Source organism: Dipodomys merriami, unplaced genomic scaffold, assembly GCF_024711535.1.
Source record: "Dipodomys merriami isolate MVZ:Mamm:240054 unplaced genomic scaffold, mDipMer1.0.p SCAF_11, whole genome shotgun sequence".
Classification (NCBI taxonomy): Eukaryota; Metazoa; Chordata; class Mammalia; order Rodentia; family Heteromyidae; genus Dipodomys; species Dipodomys merriami.
In genome coordinates this window covers 16,629,971-16,653,926 of record NW_027202382.1, presented here as the reverse complement: position 1 = coordinate 16,653,926, position 23,956 = coordinate 16,629,971, and the positions used below count along the sequence as shown (strand labels likewise).

The 23,956-nt window shown below is 43.0% G+C and overlaps 2 protein-coding genes and 1 long non-coding RNA gene across 6 annotated transcripts in view; 1 reads left to right on the top strand and 2 right to left on the bottom strand.

Annotated features, from left to right (window-relative positions):
• Positions 1-279: 279 nt before the first annotated feature.
• Positions 280-15,907, bottom strand: Trmt10b (tRNA methyltransferase 10B). 4 transcript variants are annotated; one of them, XM_070010117.1, is made up of 9 exons: positions 15,851-15,907; positions 10,699-10,901; positions 9,485-9,593; positions 8,399-8,523; positions 4,682-4,834; positions 3,392-3,470; positions 2,500-2,567; positions 1,776-1,899; positions 280-977 (listed from the first exon to the last, which is right to left on the bottom strand). In XM_070010117.1, exons 2-9 carry the CDS (start codon positions 10,882-10,884, stop codon positions 871-873), a joined length of 951 nt encoding a protein of 316 aa, XP_069866218.1. In that variant the 5' UTR covers positions 10,885-10,901; positions 15,851-15,907; the 3' UTR covers positions 280-870. The 4 variants fall into 4 exon arrangements, with proteins under 4 accessions (XP_069866218.1, XP_069866226.1, XP_069866235.1 ...); XM_070010125.1 differs by having other exon boundaries at positions 10,699-10,896; positions 15,851-15,894; XM_070010134.1 differs by lacking the exon at positions 1,776-1,899.
• Positions 14,218-21,548, top strand: LOC138818999 (uncharacterized). Its single transcript, XR_011369286.1, has 3 exons — positions 14,218-14,304; positions 20,757-20,832; positions 21,464-21,548. It is a non-coding gene; the product is annotated as an uncharacterized lncRNA (long non-coding RNA).
• The window catches only part of Frmpd1 (FERM and PDZ domain containing 1), a 42,939-nt gene continuing 39,066 nt past the window's right edge, over positions 20,084-23,956 (bottom strand). Inside the window, exon 15 of the mRNA XM_070010096.1 lies at positions 20,084-22,522. Within this exon, the coding sequence (XP_069866197.1) occupies positions 20,196-22,522 (2,327 nt within the window). The 3' untranslated portion in view covers positions 20,084-20,195. The remainder of the gene's footprint in view (positions 22,523-23,956) is intronic.

Below are 23,956 nucleotides of genomic sequence, written 5' to 3'. Positions count from 1 at the left end.
TGCACATGTGAGTATAAAGCTACTTTGTACAGAGCCCAACAGGATACAAAGCTCACTCACGCACTCAAAAAGCCACTCACTCAAACTGGAAGAGAAGCCCTCCATGTCCATATATGAAACAAGGGGAAATAGGACATAAGCCACAGGAGAGAGTAAAGTGCTGTGCAGGCCTGGCCAAGCTGGTGGTGCCAAGATTATGTATAGCACATCACTGAGCATGGGAAGATCAATGTGCTCAGTGGAGCTGGAGAAAGCCAGGTAATTTTTAAGCTACTTCAGTGAAAAGTTGATAAAGCAGTGTTTATTTAATAATTTAAACAATGATTTTTCTAAAAGTTCTTTCAGAAATATACATGTAGATATACAAAGGATGAATTAACAGATCCAAAGCCATGTAATTTGAGGGCTAATTCCTTGTTATGTAAACATTTTTTAAATGATTTATTTTGTTGGTTTTGGGGCTTGAACTCAGGGCCTGAGCGCTGTCCCTGAGCTTTTTCACTCAAGGCTAGCACTCTACCACTTTGAATAACAGCTCTACTTCCAGTTTTCTGGTGGTTAATTGGAGATAAAGAGTGTCAGACTTTCCTGTCCGGGCTAGCTTTAAACCATAATTCTCAGATCTCAGCCTCCTCAGTGGCTAAGGATTACAAGTGTGAACCACCAGCACCTGGCTATGTAAACGTTTTATAAACTTGACATTCAGCAGGAAAGTTCCTGTGAACTAGGCACTGTGGATAAAACATGGTCCCTGATATTAGCCTATACTACAAACATGGAGAATGTCAAGTAAAGGCAAATGCCAATGCCACCTTTTACCCTGTTCTTTCATCAAGACACCTCTGGAACTTCACCTCCTGTAGCTACCCATCATTCCACTGAATTCCGAAGAACATAGCCCTTTCCTGATGATACTCCTTTCTTCAATGCTTCAGGCCAGTTGTGAGTCTCAAAGTAAGTGGACAGAATATCAAATACTGTGAAGAGAGTAAACAGAATATACAATGACCATACAGGGAAAAGAGAACTAGGAAATAAACTAATGGAAAAAGGGTATTCTGGAATATTTTACTGAATGAATGTTCTCTGCAATGCACATGGTATTAGGTCTTAGGGGACAGAAGCAAGGAAAAGATATGCCTGTTCACAACCTCAACCTACACTTAGAGACAGGCTTGTGAACTGGCAGTACTGCAACACAGTAACACAGTTCCACAGGAACAAAGAAAACTACATGGCCATCAAGAGGGAGGGAAGCTCCAGCTAAGATGTTCCTGCATTGAATCCAGGATAACAAGAAGTGAGTGACTGGCTAGTGGGAGCTTTGAGGGTAAGGCATTCTAGGTAAAGAGAACAATTGCAAGTATCTAATACAGTTAGAGACCAGGGAAAAAAATGAATGCCTCTCAGTGGCCAGAATAAAGGCCACAAAATGCATACAATGAAGTCTAGTCATATAAGTTACAGGAGAGCTCTAGAGTCAAAGAGGCATTTATACTTAAAACGTGCAAGCCAGTTGCTGGTGGTTGATGCCTGTAATCTACCTAATCAGTAGATTGAGATCTGAGGATCCCAGTTCAAAGCCAGCCTGGGCAGAAAGGTATGTGGGACTCTATCTCCAATTAATAAACAAAAAAAAACAAAACTGGGAGTGGAGCTGTAGCTTAAGTGATAGAGCACTAGCCTTCAGCGAAAAAGCTCAGGGACACACACATACTACATGCAAGGTAGCCTAAGAACTAGCATATATTGGGTATGGATCATATGAGCAGTACCTTGATTAATAGCCAGTATCTCTGAATGATAATTTTTCTCATTCTGGCACCTAACCATGTATTCTTGGATTGGCAAACGGGCTGTCTTGACAGAGTGCTCCCAGGCCTTTTGAAGTGTTACCTTCTGTAAATCACAGTTAAATATTTTCATTATAGAAATTATACATCAATATATTCTGATTATAGTACACATAGCAAATCAGAGGATTCCAATTTGGGGGAAAAATGTCTGGAAACCTCATCTCCAAAATAACTGGGAAAAGCTAGGCTGGAGTCATGGCTCGAGTTGTAGAGCACTGACTGAGAAAAGACTTCAAGTAGAAACAAAAAAGAAATCTGAAAACCCTACTGAGTTCAAAGTTCTGGAATAAGATATGTCAGCAGAAGTTAGTATGGGAAATAGAAAATTAGTCCCTCACCAAGAGCAAACTGCTGAATGTTGAGTCAATGCTTATTTGTTCAAGATCAGAATTATTTTTTCAGAACTAAAGAAGCTCAACAGTGGCTAAGTATGTAATTACAAACTATTTAATGCTGATTCCTGATTTTTGTTAGGAATATGGACATAGCTGCTGAGAAGAGGGACTTCCTGGGGCAGGACAGTGACTTTAGGAAAAGCTATCTCCCCTCTAAGCTCCTAAGCCCTTTAGGAAAGAGATAATATCAGAGCAAAAAGCCTCTAAAAGTACCTTTCAGAAAATAGATTTTGAGGCTAAAATCTTACCTTCTGAATGCTTTCATCCACAAGCCCACCAAGAATGTAAACTTTGTTTAGATCAACTTCTTCAAGAGCTAATAAAAAATGAAATTGTGGTTTATAACTTCTAAACCCAAAGTAAGCAAAAGGAAAGCAATATTAACAATAAAAGGTGAAATTTAATGAACAGAAAACAAAAATATAGTAAACACAATAAAACAAAATATTGATTCTCTGAAAATACCAATAAAAATAGACAACCTATTGACATATCTAATGAAGAAAAAGGTAGGAAATCCAAATCAACATGAGATTCAGAAAAGGAGCAATATTAAAACTACAGAAGAATGTAATTAGAAGGGAATATCATAATCAATACTAGAAGTTTTGAAAATTATGTGAAATAAGATTTTTTTTTTTTTGTCATCTGTCCTAGGCTTGAACTCAGGGCCTGGGCTCTGTCCCTGAACTCTTTTTGTTCAAGGTTAGTGCTCTAACCACAGCACACTTCCAGTTTTCTGGTGGTTAATTGGAAATAAAGAGTCTCATGGACTTTCCAGCCCAAGTTAGCTTTGAACTATGATCCTCAGATCTCAGCCTCTTGAGTAGCCAGAGGTATGAACTACCAGCGCCCAGCAAATAAATGATTTTCTAGGAAAAAAACTTAACATTGATCCAAGAATGCAATAGTGGGAGCTGACCAGGGAACCTGGGTCGCTGGGCAGAACATGAGGTCCAGGTGAGAGGAAGGTCCAAGTCTGTTACCAGTGCATACTTGGTAGATGCAAAGCATCCAGTGAATATGTACCTCCCCTTTTTCAGATACTCCTTAAGTGGCTTAACAAACTGTCACAGGAAATAATGAAATAAAGAGCTAGGAACAAAAGTACTATATGAATCCATGCAGTTATATACGTACCGTGTTCTGAATCAGGAGTCAGGTACACAAGGGTTTCCAGAGGAAATAAACTAAAGCAGTCGTCTTCTGTTATGTCTAGCTGGAAAATGCAAAGTATCTAATGTAATAGGAATGAGGTTAAAATGTAGCTCACAATTCAACTAGTAGTTACTAGGTAACTAGTTACTAGGTTTCTCTCAGGTATGTGTGTGTTATTTATTTATTTATTTATTTGTTGATTGTGAGGCCTGAACTCAGCCCAAGTGCTGTCCCTCAGCTCTTCAGCTCAATGCTAACGCTCTACCAGTACAGCCACAGTGCCACTTCCGGCTTTTTTCTGTTTATGTAGTGCTCAGGAATCGAATCCAGGGCCTCCTGCATGAGAGGCAAGCACTCTACCACTGAGCCAACTTCCCAGCCCACTACTAGTGTATATTAAGGAGTTACATGTCTGAAAACTTCTCAGTTGGAGAAGGGATCTTAGAAAAGCATAGGCATTGAAACATTGAATTGAGAACAAGTGACATGGGGCTCTCACACAGGGACAGGGACATGTGCCAGGACTATGGTGGGGAGTAACATCACCAGGGATGACTTGTTGAGATAAGATTCACATATGAAAGGGAAAGAATTCAACCAAGGAAATCATCTAGGAAAAGCAAGAAGGCAGAAAAGCAAGGGAACCCCATAGCCCTAGAAGTGGGTCCATTTGGCTTATATACAAGAATCATAGAAAAGTGCAGAGAATGAAAAATGGAAATGGCTGTATTACAGGGGAGATTAGTAGGACAGTAATAGCAGCACCACCTAGTGCATCCCTCATGCTCATGGCCCCCATGGGCCTCCCTAGGAAGGCTGTGATTGCTCAGTCCCAGCTATACTGTACAAACACAGTACATTTTCAGTGACATTTCTTAGAAATTGATCTGAAGTCTCACTTGCATATCTTACATTTATGAGATCCTAGGCAAAGAGTGGAGAAAACTTAGTATTACCTATAACTTGTCAAATCCATACTATTTCTAGAAGCATTTTTTTTTCTCTTCATCTAAAAATCATGTTTCCTAATTTCACACAGAGTGTGTTAGGAGTTAGGAGAGGAGTTAGGACATTTTCCAAAAAGACAAAACTGGAATATTCCCTTGAAATCTACAGGGGACTGGTAAGCTATGCATACCCTCATCTCTAGATTACTGTGGAACCCACAGAGTACTAGCTATAGATCAAAATATAAAAAAGTAAAACAAAGCAAATACTATTACTCTATTGTACTTTTTAGGAAATATAAGCAACCTGCAAAAATGTACTTACCAGGTAAGTAGCAAATCCATCATTCATCCTCAAACATTCTTTGTAGAGAGGACTGTCAGTTGTGAATCCAGTGAGGTAGATCCAAAAGGGCCTGTCAGCTTTTCTGTTTGAACCGTACAACCTTCGGATCTGTCCAGCCAGCCTACTCACTTCCTTCAAAGGAATATGGACGACTCAGATTGGAGACATGCCAGCTTACTCTAAATATACTATCATGAACAAGTTCAATGAACCCTACTCCAGAAAGGCTACATCCAGAAGGATGGCTTCTCCAGGGATGACCACACACATGTTACATCCTCTAACCATTACAGCTTAACAGATGAAAGTTAATGAAACCTGAACTCCTCCACCTACTGACCCTGCAACTGTCTATTTAGTATGATACATGAAATTCACTATGCGATATGTATGCTTTAAAATAGAGATGACCAAAATTCTTATACTCCATCAGATACATTTAGCACCTTTCTCCCTAACTTCAAGAGATGCTACAAGGTTGGAAGCTTTAACTTTCCTTTGTTTTCTAGAAGGTTGTTTCACAACTTAGTCTAATTTGTTCAACAGAGAAATTGATTCATCTGATTATCTCAGCTAATCTTGTTAACTCCTTCAGAGAGCTACAGCGGTTCTATGAAAGAACTCCAACTCCACTCTGAAAAACATACAGACACCAGCACATACAACAAGGAAGTCTGAAAATAGATTTGTTTGAAATTTATATACTGTGGAATAAGACCTAAAATTGGCTGCCTTGACTTCTGGTGAAGGATTTTAAATGGCTCAGTTCAAGTTTCCCTCAAACTCTACTCCCACAGATAAGATTAGCAACCTCACTTAACACCCCACTAACAGATACTAACAAATAAGATTAGCAATCTCACTTAACACCCAACCAACAGATACTAACATTGAAAATGTATGAAATAAGAGAAGCCAGGCATGGTATATTCCAGAAGCAGAGGCAGAAAAGAGATTAAGTTTAAGGTCAGCCTGGTCACTTAGTGAGGTTCTATCTCAAAAACAAGACACAATAATCAAATGGTAAAATGATGGCAAAAACAAGAACCTAAGTTCAACTCAAGAGAGTGTGTAAGAGAGGAGAGAAGGGAGAGAGGAGAGAAATGAGAGACTCAGCGAAAACTGATGGTTACTTGTAGAGAAAGTCTACCACGCTGCAGAACAGGGCTTCTCAACTTCAGCATTACTGGCATGCTGCAAGACTGCTCTGTGCATCACAGGGTGTGTGGTCTCAACCCACCAGGAATCAGCATCCCTACTGACTCAAGGGTGTGGCAACCCAGAATGTCTCCAGATGCTCCCAGTTTCAATTAGGGTTTTCCTGTTTTGTTTTTTTTTTTCAGTTAAATTAATTTTTAAAATAATCTTTAAATTGTTATACAAAGGGGTTTCAATTCAACACATCAGTTTATGAGTACTATATATCTTTTTTTTTCTTGCCTGTCCTGGGGCTTGAACTCAGGGCCTGGGTACTATCCTTGAGCTTCTTTTTGCTCAAGGCTAGACCTCTACCACTTGAACCACAGCACCACTTCCGGCTTTTTCAGTTTATGTGGTACTGAGGAATTGAACCCAAGGCTTCATGCATGCAAGGCAAACACTCTACCACTGAGCCACATTCTAAGGCCTCTTCTTTTTTGTTGTTGTTGTTGGTCATGGGGCTTGAACTCAGGACCTAGGTATTATCCCTGAGCTCTTTTACTCAAATGGAGCCACAGCTCCACTTCTGGTTTTCTGGAGTTGGAGATAAAGAGTCTCATAGACTTTCCTGCCTGGGCTGGCTTTGAACCTTGATCCAGAGATCTCAGTCTCCAAAGGAGCTAGGATTATAGGTGTGAGCCACCAGCATCCAGCTCAAGTACTATACATCTTAATCTGTCACTTTTTCTACCATTCTCCCCCTATGGTTTTTGTTTTTCTCTTTTTTGTTGTTGTTCTACATAGTTATAATAGGTTCATTTATTGATCTGCCTATCATTTCATGAAAATCGTGTTTTCTTCCTCCTCTTTTTTGTTTTTGTTTTTTGTTTTTTTGTCAATCAAGGGGTTTGAACTCTGGGCCTGGGCACTGTTCTTGAGCTCTTCAGCTCAAGGCTAGCACTCTACCACCCACTTTACCACTTCTACTTTTCTGGTAGTTTATTGGAGATAAAGAGGTCTCATAGCCTTTCCTGCCCAGGCTGCCTTTGAACCATGATCCTTAGATCTCAGCCTCCTGAGTAGCTAAGATTTCAGGCATGAGCCACTGGCGCCTTCTCTTCCTGTTTCTTTGTTTTGTTTTGCCTTTTTTTTTTTAAATTACCAAAGCTGGCCTGGGAACTCCTGGGCTCAAGCACTCTTCCCACCTCAGTCTCTCAGGTACGTGTTCCTCAGCACAGGCATAAGCTATATTTCCTTGCCTTGGGGACAAAATCTACACAACAAAAACTACCTGCAGAATATCCTAGATTCTTGGCAGGAATCTCTTCTATTTTCAGGGCCTTCTGTAGCTCTAGGTTAAGAAACCCAGTACACAGTTCTACAGTTCTACAACTCTGTCCCTATCCAAGATTCTCATTGCCCCAGACCAGCCTGGCCTGCAGCTCAAATTCTGTACTTCGTCTGCAGAACTCTCCATCCACTCTGTGGAAACAAACTTTCATCAAGGCCCAATACTGGGCTTTCCATGGACCTCTGCTCCATCCTGGTCCATCTCTACCTGGCCCAAGCCTGTTGGCACTGACTCGTTACCAGCTCATCTATTCTGCATGACACATTTTGTTTCCTCACCCACCATGTAAATTCCTAGAAGAAACCAGCTTTGTGCCAGGCACTCAGCTGCTTTTTAATCCTCTTTCATTGAATGTGACATTGAACCCTTGCCAGAGGCTTCCCTTCCCATCTGGTTTCCTAGTCACTTCCCAACACCCCTGTCTAGCCACTTCTCCAAGTCTTCCCACTTACCACTTAAAGTCTTCCCAGACTCAGTTCATAAAAACCTTCTCTATAAAGGAGATGAGGAATAGTTCCTGCTTATCCCTGAGTACCACGTTTTAGTTTCTACCAGCCCATGGAACTGTCCAGACCAAGCAACCAACCAGAAAGCACTTGCCCTCTTAATACAACAAAGCCCACACCCCACAGGCCCTGGTAGTTCATTCTGTTCTCAAATCAACCCTACAAGGCCTTGTATAGTATGCAACAGCCTCCTAACTTTGGGTTGTGAGGGTATAAGACTAATAAACTGCCTTCAGTCTCCTCTGTCCACTATCAGGTGGCATATATTCAGCCACCTCCAGAATCCCGGTAGAAGTCCCTCATGAATGGGATGAATGAGAAAGATACAAAAATGTATTAAAACACATACCCAGCAAGAAGATATTCCACCAAATAACCTCCCCACAACGTGCTATGAAGCAAATATTCCTCTTTCATGCCAAATAACAAAGAGTCAGATGGAATCTGAAAGGTTCCATCCAGATCAGGCCACGAACAGAGAGGCAAAGGTGGTAGCTCAGAACAGAAAATCAAGTAAAATTTGCAAACAAAACCTAGGGCCACATGTTCTCACCCACATTCTTCCCAACAGCCATCTTGGAACTAAGTGGCTCAGTGTAGAAATCCAAATACTTCTGGAAAACTAAAGAGTTCCAGATGCTGGCAGTGGTCATTCTCTTTGTAAAGGCTCTACCCTCCTGGGCTTAGTGCATGTTCTACCTTCTTGGTCATGTGGTGGGTCATACTCAAATCCACACATAGTCTTGGTCCTGAGTGTTTGGCCTCCAAAAGTTTCTCTTTGGTCAGGGCTCTCAGAAAACGTTTGCTGTGCTGGGGGCAAATGCCTATGGCAGAAATATAAAAAAGGAGAGGGAATACAGAGGAACAGTGTTTTGTAAAAAAACATCTCTTTTTTATATCTTTGCATACTGAGAGAAACTTGTGACTTCTACAGGTATTCATTCATTAGATCAAACATGTATGGTAGACCGGTACAGAGTGTGTAACCTGGAGCATACTATGTTTAAATCCAACTTCAGTTTGTTCAGCCAACATTTGCCAGAGGCTTCCCTTCCCATCTGATTAATTTATTAACTAAATTATCTTTGGCATATTATTTCATTTATCTGGGCCTCTATTTCTTCTACAAAATGAGATATAACAGCACCCACCCCTTCAATTCTTAGAACTGAACCTAGTACATAGCACTGTATACATGTTGGCTGTTTGAGGTATCCTTTCTTCTACTTTCCAGCTTATAAATACACATGTCCTCCTGACTATAAAAGAAGGTCTGTTGGAGAGGAAGAACTAATGGGTGAAGAAAGGGAGAGGAGAGGGGAACAGAGGCTGAGTATTATAGATGTGTATTATATATGTGTATGAAAACAGTACAAAAAAAACACCAAAAACCATTAGAAGGGAGAGAAAGGATTCAGAACAAGTGATATCAGTGCAGTGAGTTTGATCAAAGTACATTGTTTGTACATGTGAGTATCATAATGCAATCTCTTTGTGTAATTAATTTATGCTAATAAAATGCTAAACACAAGCTAGGATGTACCTCAGTGGCAAAGTGCTTGCCTAGCAAATACAACATGCTGAGTTTGATCCCCAGCACCAAAAGCAAAAGACAAAACAAAAAAATACTAAACACCATATGTGTCTACTAGACAGCTATACTTAAAGGGTCATCTTAAATTTTGCTTTGTGGTCCTTTGTTTTCCAGTAAAACCAGATTAAGTCCTACCCTTCAAGGCAACACTAAAAGTAGATATGATAATCAATATTCTCACTTATCATTACCTGGATTTTCTGCACGATTGGCTTTTCTTCTTTCTTTTTCTTGTTTTCTTTTGCTCTTCTTTGCTGCAACTATCCTTTCCCAATGTCTCTGTTTTCTCTGGACATTTTTCTTATCCAGAAAACAAAATTGTTTGAGAACTTCATAAACACCAAAAAGGAAAATGAATATTAGGAATAGCTACTCATTTTTTTCATTTACATATAAAGAGAGGAAAAGTTTTTCTTAAAAACAAATCTAAGGCCTGGGAATGTGGCTTAGTGGTAGAGTGCTTGCCTAGCATGCATGAAGCCCTGTGTTCAATTCCTCAGTATCACATAAACAGAAAAAACTGGAAATGGAACTGTGGTTCAAATGGTAGAGTACTAGCCTTGAACACAGTGAGACTCAGAGACAGTGCCCAGGTTCTGAGTTCAAGGCCTAAGACTGGCAAAAAACAAACTAAGCCAGGCAGTGACTCACGCCTGTAATCGTTGCTACTCGGAGGCTGATAACTACGGGTCACAGTTCAAAGCCACCACAAGATGCTTATCTCCAATTAGCCATCAGAAAACCAGAGTGGAACAGTAGTTCAAAGTGACAGAGCACTGAGCACTAGCCTTGAGCAAAAAGAGCTCAGGGACAACATCCAGGTCCAGAGTTTAAGCCCCATGATCAACAACAACAACAACAAAACCTGCCAAAACCTAAGCTGGGTGCCAGTGGCTCACACCTGTAATCCTAGCTACTCAGGAGGCCAAGGATCTTGGTTCAAATTGAGCGCCCTGGCAGGAAAGTCCCAGAGACTCTTATCCCCACTAACCACCAAAACATTGGAAGTAGAGCTGAGGCTTAAGTGATAAAGTGCTAGCCTTGAGCAAAAATGCTCAGGGACAGCACCCAGGCCCAGCAAAAAAGAAATAAAGGAAAAACAAAAAAAGAGTAGAAGGTGTTTAGATTGTATAAATCTTTCGCATTTTACTAAAAACAGAGCCCCTAAAAAGACTTTTCAAGGACACAATAAATCATTGTGACAGGGCCAAAAGCGTAATTTACAGTTCCTGACCCTTTTAAGAACTTTACCTACTTTTCTTATGATTCAAATGAAACGCAAACTTTAAACCCGTTAGCAGAAAATTAATTCACCACTTAGAATATTCCAAACTTATTCCTAGCCTGTTTTGGACTTAGGACAGGGTTCTATGGAACAGGCCTCAGCAGCACCCACAACCCTCACCGAGCACCAGGCTGTGCTGCCCGTAGGGAGCCCTTCTCCGTCTTGGCGCTCGCAGTCCATGTCCATTTGCAGAAGCTGGAAACTCTCCCAGAGTCCATCTTCACCCGTGGCCTCTAGGGTGCCTTCTGGTCCTTGCAGCACTGGTGACTCCCTTCCATGAGCCCTCCCTTCCAGTTCCCCATCCATGCACCAAGTCTTCTGTCCTTTCAAAGTGGGAAAAGGCACAAGCATGTAAAATACGACATAATTTCATGTACATGGTTAATTCCCGATACCTGAAAGCCAAATCTGTGTTAGTGACAGAGCAGAAGGGTATATACTGACCCATTTTTACTTTTTATTTTTCTGTAGCACTGGAGTTTAGACTCTGGGCCTGGCACTTGCTAACCAGGTGCTCTGCCACTTGAGCCATACCCCTAAGTCTTTTTTATTTCTTCAGGTAAGATCTTACATTTCTGCCCAGGCCTAAGCTCAGACCAGGATACTCCACCCTACAGCTTCTGCAAGACACTGAGTCCAAATCTCTATACAAGTAGACAGTCAAACAAAACCAAACCATCCTTTCCCTCTATCTCTGGACTTCTCCATTTAATTTTCTAGGTCTATTAAACAGACCATTAGTTTATCAAGGTGAAAGCAGATTTTACACTTTGCCATGATGATTATGTTTTGTCTAATCCCCAAAAATGCTGCATTTATATTAGAACTCCAAGAGGCTCACACACTGCCGTGTCCTATAGCTGTTTTCCCATTGTTGATTTCATATTGTTTTGTTCATGTACACTAATTACTAAGTGCTCAAAATTAAGCCACATTTTAGTTTCAGTTTAGACATACTGTTTTAGACAGGTTGTTTTAAGGGGAAAATAGGCATTTTAGGATTCAGCCATGTTTTCCAGCTCCCCACTTCTGAGTAGTGAACAGCAGCTAAAACACTCAACTACCTGTCACAGATTTGCTCAATGAGATGAACCACATCACAGAACTGCCACAAGGACCAGGTACATGTTGCTTACCTAATGAAAAATAAGGACTGGTTGTTACTGCTACTATCCAAAACTCTTCCAGCATTACTGTTACAGTTTTCTAAAAAATATAAGTCATCTGAGCAGTTCTGGGTATCCTCTACACATCATGTGATAGAACCACTCCTAAGATGGCTGAGTAAACTATTTTCTAGATTTTCAAAATTATAGATTAGAAGTTTATATACTTTTGCCTGCCTAAAGTTTAGTTTGACTGGGCGGGGAATGAGACTTAGTGGTAGAGAGTTCTTGCCTAACATGCATGAAGCCCTGGGTTTGATTCCTTAGTACCACATAAAGAGAAAAGCCAGAAGTGGTGCTGTGGCTCAAGTGGTACAGTGCTAGCCTTGAACAAAAAAAGTTCAGGAGAGTTTTGAGCTCAAGCCCCAGGATTGGCAAAAATTAAAATTAAAAAAATAAAAAATGTGTAGTTGCACTTAGAAATCCTTATTTTAATGGTACAAATTAAATCATTGTGATTTTTTTTTGTATGGTGCTTAGGGCTTGAACTAGGGTTCACACATAGTGGGCAAATACTCTCTCAAATTCATTCATTCATTCATTCATTTATTCATTCTGCTGGCAATCAAACCCAGGGCCTTGCACCTGAAAGACAAGCACTGAAGTTCATCCCTAGCTCTTGGATTTTTTTTGTTGTTGTTGTTGTTTTTGGTCCTGGGCCTGAACTCTGGACCTGGGAACTGTCCCTTAGCTCTTCAGTTCAAGGCTAGCATTCTACACTTGAGCCATAGTGCTACTTCCAGCTTTTTCTACTTATGTGCTGAGGATTCGAACCCAGGGCCTCATGCATGCAAGGGAAGTACTCTACCACTGAGCTACCTTCCCAGCCCGCTCCTGAATTTTTGAGACACGGTCTTGCTATATAGTCCAAAATAGGCTCAAATTCTCAATCCTGCTTCCCAGATGCAAGGATTATGGGTGTGCACCATCACACACAACTACAAAATTTTAAATGTTTTTATTTACAGATTATGTCATGACCATATGACCAAAAAATAAAGGGAATAGAAGCTTTAGAATAAACTGGTCCAATGATGGACAATCCCACTTATTAGAACGACAAAAAGAACAGTAGAGCTAAAGATGTGGCTCAGTGGCAGAGCAGTTGCCTAGCATTCATAACACCTCCTCCCCCTTTTTTGGTGCTGGTCCTGGGGCTTGAACTCAGGGTCTGGGTATTGGTCCCTGAGCTTTATCTGTTCAAGGCTAGCACTCTACCACGTAAGCCATAGCTCTTTGGATGGTGAATTGGAAATGAGTCTCACAGACTTTCCTGCTTGGGCCAGCTTTGAACTACAATCCTTAATATCAGGTTCCTGATTAGCTAGGATTATAGGTATGAGCCACAGGCACTCAGCCATAGGACCTTTAAATAAAACCCCAGGACCACAAAAACAAAACAAAAGAATGGTCATTTTTAATAGATCTGTGATCTTCGTCCTCCTTTGAACTTCAGGGCATTTTGTATTCTTTCCTGTGTTAGACCATTCATTATGTGGCAGTCCCTATTGGGGAATTATGGAATGTAGATACTTCTTTGGAGGAAATCTGGCTGAGAATGGGGGAAAACCAAACTCTGATAGCAGTAGTCTGACATGTTTTCCAAGACTGTCACTTAAAAAGTTGGAAAACTGGTTCCACCCCCACCCCAAGAGACTCTTCTCTCCAATTAACCATCAACAATCCAGACCTGGAGGCTCAAGTGGTAGAGCACCAGCCTTAAGCACAAGGGCCTGAGGCCCTGAGTTCAAGCACTGACACACACAACAAAGTTGGAAAACTTGGAATGATACTGATTAAATTCCTGAAAGGACTTTGCTAACAGTAATGTTTGGTCTTTAATTAAAACTGAGTATCATGGTCATCACTCCCATTTTCCTTCTTTCTTTTCCTTTCCTTGTACTGTACACCTCCCTAAATACCTTTAGTCCCTAAGGATGTTTTTTATCCAAGAATTTTGGATAAAAAAAAAATTTGTAATCTTGAAAGTCATCCCAACCACTACTCACAAAGTCTATCATTATAATATGGCACTCCTGAAGGCAGATACAACCTCTCTTAAAATATAAGCTCAGTAAACACTGACTAGAGATCCTCAGCAAGCAAAGGAGTAAATTGAACATTAAGAAACACAGATCTGATGAACCTGTAATGAGACTATCAGTGCCCAGATTTAGTATTTCACTCTTAAATCAAATATACCTTCTAAAGTTAGACACTATAGGACCCACCTATAATGAGGCTGAAGCAAGAAAATCAATGAATTCAAAGCCAGTTTGGGCTACAGAGCAAAACTATCTCAAAACAAACCACCACTATCACCACTACTACCAAAAACCTTTTCTGAGCCTTCCTTACTTCAAGAATTAGAAAGCTCCTGACACAATAATGGTCGTGCTGGAGATCTGGGGATAGCATTTATTCTGTTTTCATAGGGTTCCAGTGATCAGACTAAGCCTTATACCATGGCCGGTCTACCTGATTCTCCATACCAACCCTTCCAGGGAAGAAAAGATTAATTTTTCTGCACACCTCGAGTACTCATACTGAGCCTTGCAGAGTAAGCATCCTAGGTGTTTACTAGCCATTAATTCTTCTATTTAGAACTGTCAACATTAAGAGAAAGCCAAAATCCACACAATGCCTCTATTGTCTACTGGACTGTCACCAGATACATATGAAGATGTGTAAAGTTTCCCTTTTAAAAGTAGAGACTCTTCACTTAGGGTCCTTGACTTCAATCACAGAATAAGAATTTGTGGACATGTCACAATGGTAAGAAAACTTGGTGGAGATTTATTGAGTAGGCAAATGAGCAAACAGGCAAGTAGGCATATAGACAAACAGGAAGGCAGAAATACACTTTAACAAAGTGTGGGTGCTCAAAAGGAGAGACATGTATTTGGCATCAAGGATATTTATATGACAAAGGGAGGGGTTCTAACTTAAAGTTATGAAAAGACTGGTGTTTATCTGCTCTCAATCTTTCTTGGTGGTTGTCTGAACAACTTTTGAAATTCCTGGTTTTTGTTTACCATTCTGGTCTTTTTTTTTTTTTTTTTGTCGGTCGTGGGGCTTGAACTCTGGGCCTGGGCGCTGTCCCTCAGCTCTTCAGCTCAAGGCGAGCACTCTACCACTTGAGCTACAGCGCCACTTCCGGTTTTCTGGTGGTTTATTGGAGATAGGAGTCTCACGGTCTCTCCTGCCCGGGCTGGCTTTGAACCGCGATCCTCAGATCTCAGCCTCCTGAGTAGCTAGGATTACAGGCGTGAGCCACCAGCGCCCGGCTTACCATTCTGGTCTTTTATGTTTTGGGTCCTCCCTTTAGTTACTTTGGGGAACATTTTTCTCAGGAAGGGATGCATCCTGTTGTCTCTCTTTGAAGCGTTTCTAAATACCTCGTTTCTGAATTGCCTTCACCAGGCCTCATTTTCCCCTAAAATGACTTTGGCCCCTTAATCTTAAAGGAGGTAGATGGATGTTTATCTCCTGTATTTGCTTTAAGCTTAAGTTTTATAATTCCTGGCAGCTGTTTACCATGCCTCATCTCCCCTAATCTATCCTCCCTTGGGACTATGGTCCATATAGGTCTGCCTCCATCAATTTTCCTCTGCTCTCTGACTTACTTGCTGTTCCCCCCAAACACCAAGATATTCCCACCCCAGGGTCTCTGCACTTGCTACTGTCTATACGCCCAATGCTCTTCCTTGATTTTTGTCCCAGATTCTCTTATCCCTACAATCCGGGCATCTGTTCTATTTGCTGACACGGCTCAGTAACTACTTGCTGGATTCACGCCCCCCGAGCCCCCCGATCGGATGAGCGAGTGTCCTCGCGGGCGCTGAGTGCCGGACTCGCGTTCGCCTGCACACTTCTCTCATGTTCTCATTCTCTGCCACCCCCAACACCGGAACACCTGGAGGAACACTAAGCCCGAGGGAACCTGGGTGCCCTTGGTCGATAGGCTGCGAGTGCAAGGGGAGACAGGCAAGGGAGACAGGCAAGGGAGCCCCTTGCCTGTGGGAGTAACGCTGCCTCCCCAGTACCCCACCTGCCTGTGAGCGCAGGCCCGGCCCGTACCATACCCCGTGCTCAGCCCAGCGTACCTGCTTCCGTCGTCTAGCGCAGCGTTAGCGCGCACAGCTGGTCTCGCCCACTTCCGTTTCCGGCCCACCGCCAAGAAGCATCATGGGAGTTGTAGTTTGTAACCTGGCGTCATGATGGGCGGACCCAGAATTCTGATTTCTATCTCCCGCCCTGCGCCCTGTTGGATGGCTTCCTTCTATACTTGTCCTAGCGTCAGTTTTCCCTTCGGTTTGTTGGTGGTTACAATCTCATCCCTTTGCCGACTTCACAGGGATCCTGCAGTTGACCAAAGTGCTCTATTGTCTGTCCAGAACTGGACACATTGCAAGACTGGGATGAAACCAAATTTTGAATGACCTACCATCTCTAAGCCTGGGGCTCTTTTTCTCTGGGTTTTGTTACAACCAGCAGGGCCCAGGAACACACACACACACACTTCTCTCTGCTACCTGGGTATCTAGGCTCACAACAGACATGTATTTCTGGGCTTTGACAGCAAAGGGTTTGTTGTCAGGTCACTCTCTGTCTTCTATCTCCTTTCACATATCAACAGGTAAACTGAGGCTCAGAGATAGAAATCAGTTTGTCCACACCTTGTTTGGATAAAGATTATCCGCTACTCTTCTTTCACATCTGCTGTCCTAGGAGTCTCACCCTTTCAGAGACCCTACCGTGAATGTGCCTGAACTATCAAGAAACCAAAGCCTTGTTGGGATCTTTCTTGATCCACTATTTCTCCTCTGGTCTTTAATTTTGACAGATCCAATCCATGCTTCAAGTTGATTTTTTTTTTTCGGTCGTGGGGCTTGAACTCAGCCTGGGTGCTGTCCCTGAGCTCTTTAGCTCAAGGTGAGCGTTTGCCACTTGAGTCCACAGCGCCATTTCTGGTTTTCTGATGGTCAATTGGAGATGAGTCACATGGGCTTTCCTGCCCAGATTTGCTTTGAACTGCGATCCTCAGATCTCAGCCTCCTGAGTAGCTAGAATTACAGGCTTGAGCCACCAGCACCTGACTTCAAGTTGATTCTTACTAACATGAAACATTAGCTGTTTTCTAAAACAGAGCCAGACCAGCTCTCTTTGGCTCAGAATCTGGCCCTGGTTTTCCTACACCTGATAAAATCATCAGGGAAGCCTGAAAAGTGGCTTTCAAAGTTTCAAAGTTGAGTTCACACACCTGCCAGTCCCTGCAACCTTGCACTCAGCCATATCTTCCCCACCCTCATGCTCTTGTGTCCCTTCACCTCTAAATGAGCTCATGGCCACTCTCCATGGGGTGCTTCCCCATGCCTGTCCCCACCACATCTATTTGTCAGATGGTTTTCTGTATCCCCTATTCCAGGTCCTTCAGTGGCTTCCTGTTATACTTGGATGTAAAAATCCAAAACCTGCCTAACTGCCTGCTTCCTCCATATCTTCCACTACTCCTTTTGCTGGTCATTTTCTTCTGCAATAGTGTTGAAATGTTTCAAATACACAAAGGATCTTTGCACATACTATTGCCTTTCCTCTCATGTTTTCTGTGTCTGGCTCTTAACCTTTAAGCCTATCTTAATCATTCTTGCTTTAGAAAGCCCTTTCCTGGTCACTAAGTAAAACTACCTCATCTTACTTTTGTCTTTTTTCTTTAAAAAAAAAAAAAAAGGTCACCTCAAGCCAGGCGCCAGCCGCTCACACCTATAAGCTGAGATCTGAGGATGGCAGTTCAAAGCCAGCCTGGGCAGGAAAGTCCATGAGACTCTTATCTCCAATAAACCACTCAGAATACCAGAAGTAGTGCAGTGGCTCAAGTGGTAGAGTGTTCACCTTGAGCTGAAGAGTGAGGGACAGTGTTCAGGCCCAGAGTTCAAGCCCTTTGACTGACAAAAAAAAAAATCACTTCTCAGGTAGTAATTTTTTTTTCTTCTCTTTCCTAGTAATCTTGTTTCTTTAGGAGACTTCCAGGTTCATGGATGTCTTCCCAATGCCGCTGTGGAAAAAAATATTTGTTGACACAGTATTTTTTTCTCCTTTCTTGACTTCTAAATATTACTATCAAATCTAGGGTCAGATACAGCAAGCCTTGCCTGATTACTACCCTACTTCTCAGGTTAAAATTTCTCTTTCAGAGGTCTCACAGTACCTTCTCTCTTCTTCTTAGTAGTCCTGAGCACAATGTGCCTTACTTACATTGTCAAGTTTCTTTCTTTAGGTGTCATCTGACATTTACCATAGCTCTTTTTTTTTTGGTTGGTTGTGGGCACTGGGCACTGTCCCTCAGCTCCTCAGCTCAAGCAAGCACTCTACCGCTAGAGCTACAATGCCACTTCCGGTTTTCTAGTGGTTTTTATTGGAGATAAGAGTCTCACAGACTTTCCTGCCCGGGCTGGCTTTGAACCATGATCCTCAGATCTCAGCCTCCTGAGTAGCTAGGATTACAGGTGTGAGCCACCTGGCTACCATAGCTCTTAAAAATAGAATTCTCACCCAATTGTTTATACCCATAATCCTGTATCAGGAATGAATCAGGGTGAGAAAATTAAGAAAAAGTACAAGTATCAGATAGTTTTAAGTCAATAAACAATTGTTTCTCGCATTATGGAGTAGGTAGCCTCATTCTATCTATCTTGTACTGATTAGTTACTAGTTGACAAGTAACCTGTAAGAGGTAGTTCTTCTTCTCTTTCCCCAAGTACTGCTTTGCCTCTGAGTGGAGAGAGCTAAGGTATACGACTAACACTTTCATTCCACGTTCTTGCTTTTTCTAAATATAGGGGAGAAAGTCAGAACTCTGCAGGAAAAGGGGCAGCATTGAGCTCACAATTGATCAGAAACATCAGAGAGGCAAAGGGATTCTTTGATGTCTTCTACTGGTCCAAAGTGAGCCACTAAACCACCTTTAGTTGGTTTACAGAGAATCCAAGGCCAATGATGTTTTGAAGTAAGTTTCCCTGAAGTGTGAAAACAAAACGTGGGGAGTGTTTTGGACTATGAGAGGCATCCTTAAAAATTTTAGAGTTGAGGGTTTTTTGGGACTTACTAGCTTGAGTATGTCTTGTCAGGTGGAAAGTATTACTATCCCCATTTACAGAAGAAAACCAAAACACTGAGAAGTAGTTTGCCCAAGGTCTGTCATGGCTAACTAGGCTTAACTGGCTCAACTGGTATTATTAGTGAAGAAGGTATCCAATATGTTTCTTTGGTGCTAACACTATTGTCTAAAAAGAAAGTATAACATATGGCTTTTATATTTTCATTTTGTATACTTAAAATAGAAATATAGTACAAGAGACAGGTGTAGTCAATTTCAATAAAATACATACTTCTGCAAGTGGTTGCCATGCAACTGTGGAACTTACTGCCACCTAGTGGTATCTCTGTGCAGGGCAGCAAGGTAGCATTCCTGGCACCTTCCTGGTGCCAGTGTAGTTAGCCAAAACTTGGTAAAGTAGAAGCTACCAACCAGCAAATATAATCACTCTTATTTGCAAAGATTATTGCCAGATTAGTGTGATGAGACAAAAACTGTTTCATTTATTCCCACCTTCTTCCCCATGTTTTTGGGACAAAATCTGTGACTTCCTCTTGTTCCCATAACCCTGGGTATGTTGCACTTATTACTGATGACCATCTACTAATCTGTGCTTAAAAGGTCCATAAATCTGATAAGGGTCCAAAAGTCTGAGGGACATGTGTTATTCAGTTGCAATTCCTAAGCTCCTACTACAGGCCTGTCCCAAAGGAAATAAAGGTTTGTTGAATACATATGATGCATATGTTTTTTTTTTCTTTTTTTGTCAGTCAGGCCTGGGGCATTGTTCCTGAGCTTTTTTCCTTTTTTCCCCCCTCAAGACTAACACTCTACTACTTGAGTTGCAGATTCACTTCTAGCTTTTTTAAATAGTCAATTGGAGATAAGAACTACAATCCTCAGATCTCACCCTCTTGAGTAGCTAGGATTATAGGCGTAAGACACGAGCACCTGGCTTTGAGTACATATTTTGTTTTGGGGGGGGTCCAGTTGTGGGCCCTGAACTCTGGGCCTGGGTGCTGTTTCTTAGCTCTTCAGCTCAAGGCTAGCGCTCTACCACTTGAGCCACAGAGCCACTTCCGGCTTTTTTCTTTTTGCTTATGTGGTGCTGAGGAATCGAACCCAGGGCCTCAGGCATGCAAGGCAAATGCTCTACCACTGAGCCACCTTCCCAGCCCCTGAGTATATATTTTTGACCCAAATTTATCACTACTGTATGAGTCAGGCCAAGATTAAGCAGCAGTTTATTTGAATACTTATATAGTAAACATTTAAAAGGGGGAGTGTGAAGGACTAGAAGGATCTTTTCTGGAGAGATCCAGGCAGAGTAGGGAGTCCCTGGATAGTTCATCTGTTCACAGGGCAGTAGAAGCCCGAAACTTTTGGGTCAAACAAAACACAGCAGCTGTGAGGGCTGTGCACTGACGGGCCAAGAGTTTTACACTCAGGTCATGGTAACCTCTCTCGCAGGTCAATTTTGCAGCTTCTACAAACTGATAGTAGGTGTAGACCACATCCCGCAGGTTCCCAGCTGCCTCCCTGTGCCGAGCAGAGCAGCGGCTGCAGTCTGTGAACTGGAAGCACAGGCCAGCCAGCTGGACTAGGTGCTGGAAGGTGTCACGCACGGCACCCTGCATCTCCTCGGGGGACTGGTCCATTCTGATCACATGCTGACAGCTTGACAGGAGCTTCTGGGAGCCCATGCACAGGCGGTTCCGGCTTTCTGAAAAGTGCCAGGTGCATTTTTCTGGGGGATGCTTGTTTCCAACTCCCCAAGAAGCTTCTAAAATGTCTTGCATCTCCAGCAAGCTCTCCATGAGTTGGACGAAGCCCTGGGGAGTGCTGGTGGGGGTGGCTTTCAGCTGTCGCAATGCCCTGGAGCAGTACTCTGGCCAGATGTGGCTTTTCCTTGACAGGGATGCTGTGCTGCAGCTGTGGGCCCGGGCAGCCCTCCAAGGCAGAACCATCGGACCCCCAGCAGGAGGTGGTGAGGTAAGAGGTGCAGTGGGGTGTGCTTGCGCACCCCTGTCTTCTTCCTCTGTCTCAGGCTGTGGACCACGGAAGCATGTGGCATAGGAGAAATGGCAGCTGCACTGCTCCATGCCCATGCCAGGGACCACCACCTCATTCACACCAGCAAAACCCAGAGACACCGCCCTTGTGAGACTGGCAGAAGCTTCCGGATGGCTTTCTGAGACAAAGCACAGGAAAGATTTCTCAGTGGGAAGGCAAATGCCAGAAGGGTTGGCTTTGCTTTCTGACAGTTCTTGGCAATGATGTGACGCTTCTAGGTGGGGCTCCTCTTGACACAGTGGTGGCTCTGTCAGGGAAGGTGCAGGGTTTAAACATACCTGCTGAGACATGTCCCTAGTTGCTGCATCCTCCCCTACCCCATGGTTAAGTGGTTCTGCCTTGACTTCCTCTGGAGGAGAAACTGATGAGCTGGTTTGGTCTCCAAGTAAGAAATTGGGGTCTAAGTCCAACTCTGTCAACAGTTTTTGTTCTTGGGCTTGGCAGGCTTGAACGTGGGCTTCACTGCTTTGGACTTGGGGGCTTCTGGGAAGAGGGGAAGGGGTCTTCTCAGTTCCAGGAGCCTCTAATAAGAAGGTAATTATTTCACCAGCTGGGGTACTAACATCAAGAGCCTGGAGAACAGTGTCTGACCCATCACCTCTGGTGACACTGGAATCCTTCCCTGGTCTCTCCAGAAATAGGTCAGTACTATCTTTGTTTGTAACTTCACGGTTACCTGCCACTTCTTGCTTCTCCTCTGTAAGGACAGAGGCCATTTCTCCTGAATTCATCCCACATTCACTACTTCTAGGCTCATCTCCAGGAGACAACAATGGCTCTGTGTATTGAGAGGCAGTTTCTTGCACTTGCTGTGTGAAAAAAGATCCCATTTCCAATTGGACAGCTCCCAGCTCCATTGTATCTCCTGGAGAGATATTATGTGGCTCTGGACTATCAGAGTGATGGTCAGCAGTGGAGAGGGGGAAAGCACTGTCCCCAGGCTCAGTGGCTACTTCTTCAGGAGCAGTACCATCCAGGTCTTGGAATGGAGATAAGATTTGGAAAGGCTTTGTCTGAGCAACCTCAGGGTCAGGAGAACCTGGATTGGGACAGTAAGGAGCACTAGCCGAGGAAGGGTCAACAGAGGCTGCCAGAGGTACCCCCTCAGGACTGTCCTTATTGCTGAGGTCAACCCGGAGGCGAATGGCAGAAATCAAGGACACTCGAGAGTCAATGACTGACTTGGTTTCCATGGTTTCTGGCTCCATCTCCATGACCCTGGAAGCTGGGTTTTTGCTCTTGGTCTCCCTCAGGGAAGCCAGCAGCCCCAGTGCCTTGGTCTCCAGCAGGCCTGGCTCACTCTGCATGTCCTGTAGAGAAGATACGGTTGGGGAGGGTGCACCAAGGGTCAGGTAGGGCTCCCTGTCATAGTAGCACACATCGTCCATGCTTTCCAGGGAGGCTGATGGCACCAGGGGAAAGGAGACTTGAGAGGTATAATCAGTCTGCAGGAAGGATCTTCTTTTCCTCAGGGTCTTGGCATATTTCTTCACAACTCCCCTCCTGTTTGGCTCTTTTCCATCTGGCCCAAGATATGAGTTATCTTCAGGGCTGCAAGTGCTGGCCTTTCTCTGTAACCTTGTGGCACTGGGCTCTGCAATTCTGGGCCCTGGGAGTCAAGAAAGGAAAAAAGTGCCTAAGAGCAGAAAAATGAAGATCTATAGAGCTTGGGTTCAACACGTGGGCTTGCCTGGATTAAAATTCTAGCTGGGCTATGTAACCTTGGGTAAGCTTGGTTTCCTCATCTGAAAGATGGGGATAACTGTGATATAAACACTTTTTGGAGTTTGGGTCACAGTACCTATAATTTATTTTCAGAGAATGGCTCTCCTCAATGGTTTGCTAGACTGATATTATAATTATTATTATTTTTTCTTTGTCAATCATCGGGCTTGAACTCTGGGCCTGGGCACTGTCCCTGAACTCTTCTGCTCAAGGCGACCACTTTGAGCCACAGCACAACTGCCCATTTTCTGGTGGTTAATTGGAAATAAGCATCTTATGGACTTTCCTGCCCAGGCTGGCTTTGAACCATGATTCTCAGATCTTAACCTCCTGAGTAGCTAGGATTACAGGCATGAGCCATCAGCACCTTGCCTATAGTTATTCTTAGTGGTACTAGGTCTCACCTATGCTAGGCAAGCACACTAGCACTGAGCTATATACCAGCCCCTCAAATTATTACTGAAACTGTCCCAACACCAGCCAAGTGATCACATTTTGATCCAAGCCACTCGCCACAAATTTCCCGGAAGTTCAAATTCAAACATGTTGATTAAAATTAATGAAAATAAGACCCATCCTTTTCAATTGTAATATCTCAATCATAGATGAGAATAATAGATGCTCCTCAGACTTCTGGCTTGGCTGTGTTCCATCTTTGAATTCAGCTCTTCAGGATTGTGCATCCTCCTTTCTACATGTTTCTACATACTTTCTACATGCTTGCATCAATCAAGTCAGTACTTCGGGTACCAGTCATACTAGTCAGTGCTTTCAGACAGGGTAGATACTAAATTAGTGGTGTGTGTGTGTGTGTGTGTGTGTGTGTGTGTGTGTGTGTGTGTGTGTGTGTGAGAGAGAGAGAGAGAGAGAGAGAGAGAGAGAGACAGACAGACAGACAGACAGACAGACAGACAGACAGACAGACAGACAGTCAGAGACAGAGACAGAGACAGAGACAGAGACAGAGAGTGTGTGCGTCCTGGGCTTTATCTCAGGGGTCTGGATGATGTCTCTGAGCTTTTTTGTTCAAGGCTAGTATTCTATCAGTTGAGCCATAGCTCTACTTCCTACTTTTTGGTGGTTAATTGGAGATAAGAGCCTCGACAGACTTTCTGCCCAGGCTGGTTTGAACCTTGATTCTCAGATCTCAGCCCCCTGAGTAGCCAGGATTACAGATGTGAAGAATCAGCACCCTGTGTTATATACCTGACACACAGGCGTATTTCTAAGAGGCATTTACAAAAAAGGAAGCTGTTGCTTTTATTTACCTGCGAGAGTGCTGGATTGCTTTCCTGAGCCTCAGTCACAGGTGAGGGGT